Source organism: Coloeus monedula (assembly GCF_965178545.1).
Source record: "Coloeus monedula genome assembly, chromosome: 17".
Taxonomy (NCBI): Eukaryota; Metazoa; Chordata; class Aves; order Passeriformes; family Corvidae; genus Coloeus; species Coloeus monedula.
In genome coordinates, this window is record NC_138797.1 from 5,470,380 (window position 1) to 5,480,807 (window position 10,428).

A 10,428-nucleotide genomic window follows, 5' to 3' on the forward strand; every position below is an offset into this window, starting at 1 on the left:
ACCTTTGCCTTCTCTTTGAATTTGGCAATTCCTCTCTTAAAATTTTCTACGTTGAAACAGCTTTGGGGAAAGGGAAGGTAGAAGTATCAGATCTGCAAGAAAGCTTCTTTTTGCAAAACCATGGATGCAAATGGATGACTGCCACTGTCTCTGAGAAGAGCAGGTGTTGGGACATATCTTCCCTGGAAGCAAATCCCTCAACTACTGCACACAAAAAAACCCCAAAGATTCATTAAGAAACAAAGACCATCTGCCACTGTTCTGGTATGGAGCAGCAGATTTTTTTTTAAAGCCAAAGGTGCTTCTAAATTTGACTGAAAGCATGTGAGAGAAAACTAGGTCTCACAGTATGGGAGTGATGAGTTTCCTCAATCAGTATTTCATTTTTAGCAGAACCTCCTCTATGACTAGGACAATTACAGTAGAAATCCTTAAAAAAAAAAAAGTAATATACAGCTTCAGTTCTCCTAGGCAGTCAGCAGCCTTTCACAAAGATTTCTGATCCTACAGCACACTTCATGCTGATGCAGTGCAGCTCCTGGGATGTCCTGCAGCCTCAGGGTTAAAGCCCTGTTTGTCAAGGATTCTTCTCGTGGCCTTGCTCTGAGTTTAGCCAGGTACAAAGCTGTCCCCAGACTTCACCCCCCTCCTCAGGAAGCTGCTGAAGCAGTTACAGCATATCTTGCGTATTCAAAAAGAAATAGGTTAAGTGTTTCTTAGTCCAAAGTCTTCACCTTTGTTTTTGCAGGGGAACAAAGGTGGTAGCTCTGTTAATACAGACCCACAGCAACTCTGGGAGCAGCTGGAAAAATGTGGCTTTGTCTCCTTGCTCTCAAATTCACTGTAATTAATCTTTAGCTCCCGCTTGCCTCAAGAACAGCCCCGAACACAGGAGTTCCTGTGTCCAACACCACACTTTGGTGTGGTATTAAACCTTGAAGCAAACCTGCAAACTTTCCCTGTCCCTGCAGGACTGGGATGTTCTCTCTCAATAATAGCACCAAAAAGCAGTAGAGGACAAAAATGACCCTGAAGGAGTCTTAAAACATGACTAACAACGAGCCAGTGCTTGTCATCCCGAGGCAGCGCTGCCCTCTGTTCCACACCCTGATCCCATCCACATGCACACTCCCTGCTCCTTTCTGAGGGAGATACTGGCACCTACTGGAGACCAATTTATATCCAGGCTGAAGTGACTGGGAGAAAGGCAAGTATCCTTGCACATGAAAAATGAGCAGATTTTGAGAAGGGATGGACTGCTGTGCTGCAGGGGCAGCCCTAGGAAGTGACCTCGGGGGGGCCCTCCAGGCTGACTCCTGCCCAGAAAAACACTTGTGTAAACTCTTCCCTCTGAAAGGCTGCTGCTGTTTGAAACTCTGCTTACAAGGGCTTTGGTCAGGAAGGGCTCCTGGTGAAATCCCCCAATATAAAAAGTGCTGGATACATTTGTTTAGACAGAAATCCTCCTCTGGAGACCTGCCGAGTATGTAAAGCAGCAGGATGTCATCCTGCCCCAATTTACAGTGTCTGAGTGTGAGAGCAGGGATTGAAATACAGCTCAGCTCCCCAGTAACAAAAGTCAAAAGAGCAGCTTCAAAGAGTTTATCAACTTCAGTCTCACATCATCCCACCACTTTTCAACAAACTGAATTAACAAATAACTTATGCAAATTGAAACTTACAAATATTAACATACAAAGGGAAGTTCCTGCAGCAAGATGCTGCACAGGAGAAAAATCTGTCTCTAGACCTGGCTTTGCCCTCATTTGGGATTGCACAATGTGGTCATCCCTCAGAGGAAACCAGGCAGGATGTGGGACTGTTTGCTTGGGCTGTGGATCCAGAGGAACCACGCAGGTCTGGCCCCTCAGCAGTATGGGGGTGTCCCTGCCTGCTGAAGTTTATTTGAAGGGCCTCTAAATAAAGGCACATCCTATTATTTTGAGAAATAACAGCAGTCTCTTACTTAACATCACCTCTACCAGGCCACATCTGTTGCTAGACTGCTGAAGCCTGACAGGAAGGCCCATCCAAGGGAGAAGAGCATCGTGGCTCCAGGACACTTTTGCAAGTTTCCCCAGGGCAGCTCCAGGCTCAGGCTGGACATGTGGAGATCCTGGACTGCTGACACTCCCTCTGAAATGGGATTATGCCAGCTGACTTCCCAAGACAGCACTCAATACCTTCCTTTCAGAGCAGAGGTATGAAATGTTTATTGTAGGAAATTTTATGCGCCCCACACAATGGGCACCTCCCAGCCAAGTGTTCTCTGCCTGCATCCTTCTGTTGCCATGATACAGACACTCGTGGTACTTCTTGAAGTGCTCAGCTTCTCAGGAGAGCCGTAACACTCACAGCAACATTATATTTTTATTATTACAAAAGATTTCTTCAGCAAACTGCTGTCTGTCACCTCTGTGTATCAAACATGGAAACAGCAAACAAACCCATCTAACGTTACAGGTTATTTAGTGTCGCAGCTGGTGATTCAGGTAAGTACAACTATTTTCTTTCTCCCCATCCATTCACTTCCTTGACTCTTCCCAGGCAAGGCCCAAACAAGTCACAGATTGGAAGCAGCAGCTCCCAGCCCCACTGCTCACCATGCCAACTCCAGCGAGAAGAGCTGACCATTGTGTTATCCATTCAGGGCACTCCCACATCGTTAAATTCCAAATGCTCCTCACGCACCAAGTTTTGCTACCTGGCTTTTAACAGTCTCATGAGTGAAGAGTTTAAGGGCACGCTCTCCATACAGTCATATTAATACTTTGTGTTAACAAAATAAACATCTGCTCCTCCCCTGCTGTCAGCTGATGCCAGAGGAGATGCTCACGCTCATGCAGTCACCGAAGTCCAAAAAAAAAAATTAATCATAAAGTCTAAACAGACCTGCTGTGCTTCTTCAGGGATGATTCTGAGGCATTGGACGCACTGTGCTGGGAACAATGACATAACGCAGCATGGTGTTGCCAGAGCCAGTCTATACGTTGGATTTGGGGGCGGAGTTGAGGGGGATCTCCCGGAGCTCTATCCTCATGCACAGGTACTCCCCGATGGCCGCCATCAGCGCCGTGCACACGATGTGCACCAGCCACCACGTCAGCGTCGAGGGGAAGCGCGAGTTGTAGATCCAGCAGCCCAGCAGGTGGAAGAAGTGAACGGTGACGGTGAAATCCAGGCACTGCTTCCCTCGCCGGATGAAGTACAGCAAGCCCAGAGCACTGCAAAGTAAAGACAAGAGATTAGTGAACTCCACCAGACCTATGGAAAAGGGGGTGCAGCAAGAGCTATCAGCAGCTGATTATGTAGTGGTTTTAAAACTTCTTCAAATATTTTCCGAATAGATTGTTTCTGACCTCTCTCCTGGCTGCTGCAGCAAGACTTACAGGCTTACAGCTTTTTAATTACATGATGGCAGGAAAATGAGATTTTAGTGCAGTGAGCAGGCAGGAATTTTTAGACTATCTCCCCTAGTAATCTCTGTGCAGTGGCAAAATACATTAGTGTTTATAGATCAGTGTTTGCTGAGATACATTAATTCTAACTTTTAGTAAAATCTCCCACAGAAGCAAATCTCATTCCCAGCTTGGAAACTGAGGCAATGAAGTGAAATGACTTTTCCGGGTTTTAGAAAGCCAAGAGTCAGCAGTTCCCAACTGCCCTCAGCAGACATGCTTAAAAAGGCACAGGGATTTTGGGAGATGTTTGGAGAGAGGCAGTACATCACACTGAATTCTTTAGCTTAATGGTACAAAAGGACAAGATGTGCAGGTACTCCAGCTAGCTGCAGACTTACCAGGTGAGTGCATTGAGGATGAAAGCCATCATGGAGAGCCTCCCCGGCGGGGTTGAGAAGCCTAAAATCTATATGGGACCATTAGTAGGAACCCGCGGCACAAATCGCAGCCTGAAATCTCCCGTGGCGCAGCCCTGCATGGATCAGGATCTACACGAGGAGATGGACATGTGTGTCTGTCTGGGGGCACCTATGGGAAGGGAAAGGTCTGGTTCTGTGCTGAGGGGAACCACCTAAACTGGGGGTGGAGGGTGTGTGTCCATACTGGGGTTGCTTCCAGGGGGTGGGGGAGTTGTTTTTATACTGGAGGTACCTAGGGAGGGTGTCTCTATAAGGGGTATCACCTACAGAGCGAGGTGCTCTCTCTCCACAGGGGTACCACCTGTACAGGGTGTCTGTCTCTATCTGGGTGTTATCGCCCACCATGCACCGAAGTGCTGTCTCTACCCCGGGGTACCACCTATTCAAAGGGAGGACTCTACCTCCAAACTGGAGCACCTACACGGGACAGCAGGTCTGTGTGTTGGAGGGCTGCTACACCGGGTAGGGGAGCTCTGCGCCCACACCAGGGTGCTCCCTGGGCAGGGGGCTGTCCCTAACACCGGGAATGCCCACACGGAAGCGGAGTCTGTCTCCCCCAGGAGAGCCCCAGCAAGTCCCCCCCGCTCCAGGGGCCTGTGCCCACGGCGGCTTCCCGGGGCGCGCCCTCACCTCGTCGCTGAAGACCTGTTGGAGGGAGGGCCCGGTGCTGCCCAGGGTGCCGAGGAGGGCGAGCCAGAGCCCGAGCGAGCTGTAGTACCCCGCCTGCAGCAGCACCATCTGCGCCACGATCAGCGCGGGGTCCCACACGTAGCTGCGGAACTGCGCCGCCATCGCCCGCCCGCCGCCCGCGACGGAAGTGCCGCCGCCGCCGCGCGACAGCGCCCCCTGGCGCGGGGGAGGACCCGGTGCTTCCCCCGACCCCCGCTCTGCCCGCGACCCGGCTCGATCCCGATCCCCATCCCGATCCCGATCCCCGCTCGATCCCCATCCCCATCCCCGCTCGATCCCGATCCCGACCCCCGCTCTGCCCGCGACCCGGCTCGATCCCGATCCCCATCCCGATCCCTATCCCCGCTCGATCCCCATCCCCATCCCCGCTCGATCCCGATCCCGACCCCCGCTCTGCCCGCGACCCGGCTCGATCCCGATCCCGATCCCGATCCCCGCTCGATCCCCATCCCCATCCCCGCTCGATCCCGATCCCGACCCCCGCTCTGCCCGCGACCCGGCTCGATTCCGATCCCCATCCCGACCCCGCTTGATCCCGATCCCCATCTCCATCCCCATCCCGATCCCCGCTCGATCCCCATCCCCATCCCGATCCCCATCCCCGCTCGATCCCCATCCCGATCCTGATCCCCGCTCGATCCCGATCCCGACCCCCGCTCGCTGCCCACGACTCCCAGCTAGGCCCCCAGACCCCCGCCCGCCGGCCCTCTGTGCCCAGTGTCCAGCAGCACCTCTCTCACATCTGCCTGCCCAGGGCGTCCACAGCCCTGTCCCCTGCCCTGGGTCGGTGCCTTCAGGAACTTAGCTAAAAATTGCTCAAAAGACACAGAGTCCCTCGTGCTCTGCTGTACCCCTCCTGTGATCAGCTCTTGGCTGCGAGGGCTCGGTTTCATGGCCTGAGTGAGCCGCGGTGTTTGCTTGGCTTCAGGTATGAGAATTGTCACTGCGTGAACAGTGAATTTCCCAAGCCTGAGTGGGAAAGCAGAGGATTTTGGAGATAAGGCTTCCCCAGCCCCTGTCCCTGCCCATCCGCACTGGTGTCAATGTGTTCAGTAACTTGGCTGAGCAGCCCTTGCTAAAGATCAATCTGCCCTGTTTCTGGGTTTCTAATTAACACTGGAGGATTTTCTTTTAACTTTGCTCTTGTACTGTTAGAGAAATGTCTAAAAATTGGTGGATCAGGCTCTACAAAAGAGCTGTTTAAAAAATTAAAGATATACAGAGCTGTGCTTTAGCTTTCCTCTGGGCCTGAGTCCAGAGGAGCTTTCACTCCAACATCTCCCCCTCCTGTTTGAACATTGCAGAAAACAGCTTCTCTTAATTTTATTTTCTTCTCTATGCTTTATATTTTTTCTTACAGAAGTGTTGATTATATTTCTTAAGTGACTAATAAGATTAACACATGATTCTAGTTGTTTTTTTTTTTTTTGAACTTATCACAAATACCAACCATACAAGAAATTCTTGTCCCCGGGTATTTCCTTTCAATTCTAGGCCAGTTCCGTAGGCGCCGAGGCTCTTGGCAGCTGCTCCCCAGCCGTGCTCATTTTAGCTTTAGGCCATCGGGTACCAGGATGTTGTTCTGAGTCCTGGTATGCCCTGGCAGCACCTTTCCGTTACAGGGCTGGGTTGGCTTCTTTTGAGAGGTTTCTTCTGGTGCGTGCTGATTTCTTCTATCCAGCCTCATGGAAAGGCCAGGTGCCACAGACCTTCGTGCTCCACTGTACCTGTTCTGTGATCAGCTCTTGGCTGCTGGGGCTCCTTGTGAGCTGTCCTGCTTGCTTGGCTTCAGGTATAAGAATTGCCACTGACTTAACAGTAAAATCCCCAAGGCTGTGTGGGACAACGGAGCATTTTGGAGATAAGATCTATGCTGGAAAAAGGAGAGGAGGCATCCCCGGGCTGTTTTGGTGGACAGGGGAGTTGCCACAAGGCCACAAGAGCCGTTTTCACCTGGAAAAGAGAGGAGGAGGAATAAAAAGGGGAATCCAGCTTCCATGGGAGGTGGTAGGCTCACATCAGTCGTGGGTGTGGAATATGCTGGCTATGGGAACTCAGATTATGATCTCTGACAGACTCTCGTGACGTTTTTTCCATGCCTGTTATGGGAAGTTCCCTATGCAGCTTTGCTGTATGTTTTCCTTTCCTCATTCTGTGAATTTCTGTGCTGAGCCAGGTTTGACACATTTTGTTCCCTGTTCCCAGACCATCTCCTAGGAAGGATTGTGCAAGGCAGAGGCATGTGCGTGGTGGACGTGGGCCACTGTTGCTGAGTTCTCACTTAAGCCTTTGGAGAATTTATTTTTGCAGAAGCTCCAGCCTTAGTCAGTGCAGAAATGAAGAGGGGAAAATCCCAGAGTTGTCAGGGCTGTCTGCTGCCAGCACATTGCTGAGCATAAATGGTGACACTCGGCACTTCCTCTGTTAATTCTTGGTAAAAATTGGTTTCCTTTCCTGAAATCTGCTGTGTTTGGCTCTCAGAGGCAGGGTAGCCATCACTTAGATATTAATTCTCACTTACCTCTTTCTTTTATAGTCCCTTATAGGACTAACTTTCCTTTGCCAGCAAAAATTTTGGCAGTTTAGACAAAGCCGACTAAAACTCCAAGCTAGTGTAAGGTAGGGCTGTTGGCATTATTGCTGGGTGTTTTTCCACAGCCAAATATCTGATTTATCCAGAAGTCCATGGTATCACAAGACACAAGCTAGTGTTTTGGGAGGTGTTGACTTGAGTTGCTTTGGAATTCAAGGCTCCTCCCTGCTTGGTTGCTGCCCTGTGACTGAAGGCATCAAATGGGCACGGCAGCAGCTGAGCCTGAGGTGTGATTTGAGGCTCCCTCCTGCCCTGACACGGGGAAGTGCTGGGGCAGAAGGACATTTATGCTGTGACTCAACTGCAGCCCAGTTTGTGAACTTGTTTCCTGCCTGACTTTGTGAGTGCATCTTTCATGGTCATGTTTGTTTGTTCCTGCCCCTGATTTGGCTCTCTCTCCTCTCCAGGCTGCTCCAGCATAGGGGACTGTGTCCTTCTCCTGGGAAAGAGGGTATTTTCCCTATGGGGTGCCTTGCCCACATCCCTGCTCTGTGCAATAAGGTTTAAAGTGGAGCTGGAAAGCAAACAGTATTGGGGAATTAAACAGCATTCTTAATTTCCCTTTTCTTCCTCTTTAGTTTGAACAGAAAGTTGGAGACAGCTGTGAAGGGAACATGTGTTAAAGGGAAAAAGGATGTCGAAACACAGAGACCATACTTTCTAGGGTGCCACAGTGGGTGCTGCTCGCCTGACTTCTGGTTAGAATGTCCTTTTTAACCCATGACTGTTCTGTGTGTGACACCTGCGTGTTGCGAAGAGCGAGCAGCAGGTGGAAGGAGAAGTGGCTATATGCCCAGGACACAGCCGATGGCTTGAGGCTGTACCCAGATCACATGAAACTATTGTGGTCGCTTCTTTATCAGGAGTGTAGAAAAAGAATGCCCTATTTAGCCACAGATTCTTTCCATAAGCAATAGCTGTCTAGGAGGGTATTGTTTTTTCTTCCCAGGAATCCTTGCCTAAAACAGGAAGCTGTTTATTTAGGTGAGCTGTATTTTACCAGCTGGTGTACAAAGGGTGGTGCTGTCTGAATGATCTTTGCTGGAGTTCATTTCCCTCTTGACAGAAAGGTAGGATTTGTTCTGAGGTCACCTTTGCTAAAGGGACAGTAAGGCTAAGAGCACACTTTTCCAGAATAACTCACCATTAAGTGGCTCAAACTGTGGGATGAGAGTTTTCAGCCACTCCTCTTCCTCCACCCACGTGGCGTGCAGGTGTGTTTTTCCAAAGAGTTCAGCATACTGAATGGACTTTGGAAGTTGCAATTTTTTAAAACTCTACTTAAAAGTTTCATTGTGCTTGAGAATTCTGCTCTAAGCTCTCTAAAATCTGCTGAGCTTGGCTGGACAATCTCTTTCCCTGATGAGTGCAATAGAATTTATGACCAAGAGTTGTCTAAAGAGCCTTGTGTGTGGCCTTCTCAAGATTATCTAGACATTTCTTGATGCGCCATGTAAAAGTGTGATTCCCCTCACCCTCCAAATGTGTTGTATTTGGACACTCCATTCCACTTCCAGCATGTTTGTGTCGTGTTGGTAACTGACAGCTGTTTATTTTTATTTTCAACAAGAGGGTTAGGTAACCCTTCACTGTTGAGCATTAGGTTAGGAACAGTGGTGGCCAGCCTGTGTTGTTTGTCTGCCAGGTGTAATTTTTATATGGAGAAGGCAACTGACACACCTTGAATGTGAGAATTCATTGCCCAGAACAAATGTGTTTCTCAACATGCATTTTATTTTGCTTCTGCTTCTCTCCCTTGTAGTGAAGTTTCAGGAAATCACATTTCAGTGATGCATTTTTGCTCTCTGGGCCCATTTGTGCTGTTGCTCTCTGTGAGAGTCATATACCCCTGGATTTTCTGCATTATTCCAGAGAGGAGAATGTCAGTGTTTTGAAAGGGAACACTTGAAGGGCAAAAGGAAGGCAGTTGTTTTATGGCCATGAGTTTACAGAACCATATTATGATTTTTATGGCTGCATTTCCTCTCATTCTCTTGAGATACAGTCTCAGAACATTTCCGTGTGTGTGAGGAAGGGAGGTAGATCTACACAATGCACTTAGAAAATGTAATCAGTAAAGTCATATAAATTTGTTCTCGAGGTTGAAAAGTGCATTAGGGTTGAGTTTAATTTTCTCTTCTGTTTCCAGAAGCCCAAGAGCAGTTTGCCTGAAGGATTGTGCATGCAGGTGTGGCTTGGATGGACGATGTGTGTGGTCCCTGGGCCAGGCAGACTGACTCTATCCTATCACAGCAGAACTTCCCTGGAAGGGAAAACACTGTCCTGTGCCATTCAAGGGGATTTTTTGGTGGAGGGGTATGTGTTGAGGGGTATGATAACAAGGAGCTCAGCATATTGTGCTTTTTTGGAGAGGAAGTTAACAGGTGAGTGAGCAATGTTTGTAGCCACAATACAGAAAGCTGGTTTTGAAAGCATCTTTGTGGTGGCTGCTTTATCTGGAAGGAGGTATAGAGGTCATGGCCATATGCACACAAACACAGGTGGCATTTAGAGGGTTAGGGGGCATGGAGTACTTCTGGCCATCTTGTGCTGCTGAGGCTGTCAGTCCTGTCTGGCAGATGTCATGGTATGGACCACTCTTTGCACATTTGACCCAGTCTGTGTGCTCTCGTTCCTCACCATCTACTGCTCCCACCTCTGCTGAGTGTCCAGAGCTGGAGATTCATGGGAGCTGGGCTCCCTGGCTGCACCTCTGTGTGATGAAGTGAGGGTAATAAGGAAGAGTAGTAACCCAGCCCACAGCACAGATCCCTCCCTCATGGCCTTGGATGCTGAGGTGAACTAAAGGGTTAGTGACACATGGCTGTTCTGAGCACAGGGGGTCATGTACTACAGCAAACTCCCCCACAGCCTGCTCCAGGTTGGTTCCTGCCGTTACCTGCATGTGTGCTGTCTTCAGGTTGTAACTATTTTTTTAAGCCCTGAGCAATGCTCCTTGTCCCTTCATGTTATGCCAACAGGCTCCGCAGCCAGCTCAGCACGGTGCTGTCGGGAGATCCTCCTGCCAGTGGTCATGTGTGCAGGCAGTCCTAGCAAACATTGAGGACATGTCTGGATCTCAGCTCATACCCTCTGTAGCTGTCTATTCCCAAAGGAACAGGCAGTTGGAAAAGCTGCTTCACCTTAGGAATCTTTAAGGTTGGAGGTGGGACAGGGGAAGGCTACAAGTTCTTTTGGGATAACTTTGTAGTGCTGGAGCAGGCTGAGAACCAGATCGAGTGGAGCTGGCACCCATACCTTGGCA

The 10,428-nt window shown here is 49.5% G+C and overlaps 1 protein-coding gene across 1 annotated transcript; it reads right to left on the minus strand.

Annotated features, from left to right (window-relative positions):
* Positions 1-2,213: 2,213 nt before the first annotated feature.
* On the minus strand, positions 2,214-4,692 carry SYS1 (SYS1 golgi trafficking protein). The gene is made up of 3 exons (XM_082292821.1): positions 4,511-4,692; positions 3,800-3,867; positions 2,214-3,224 (listed from the first exon to the last, which is right to left on the minus strand). The coding sequence occupies exons 1-3, from the start codon at positions 4,670-4,672 to the stop codon at positions 2,984-2,986; spliced, it is 471 nt and encodes a 156-aa protein (XP_082148947.1). The 5' UTR covers positions 4,673-4,692; the 3' UTR covers positions 2,214-2,983.
* Between the last annotated feature and the right edge of the window lie 5,736 nt (positions 4,693-10,428).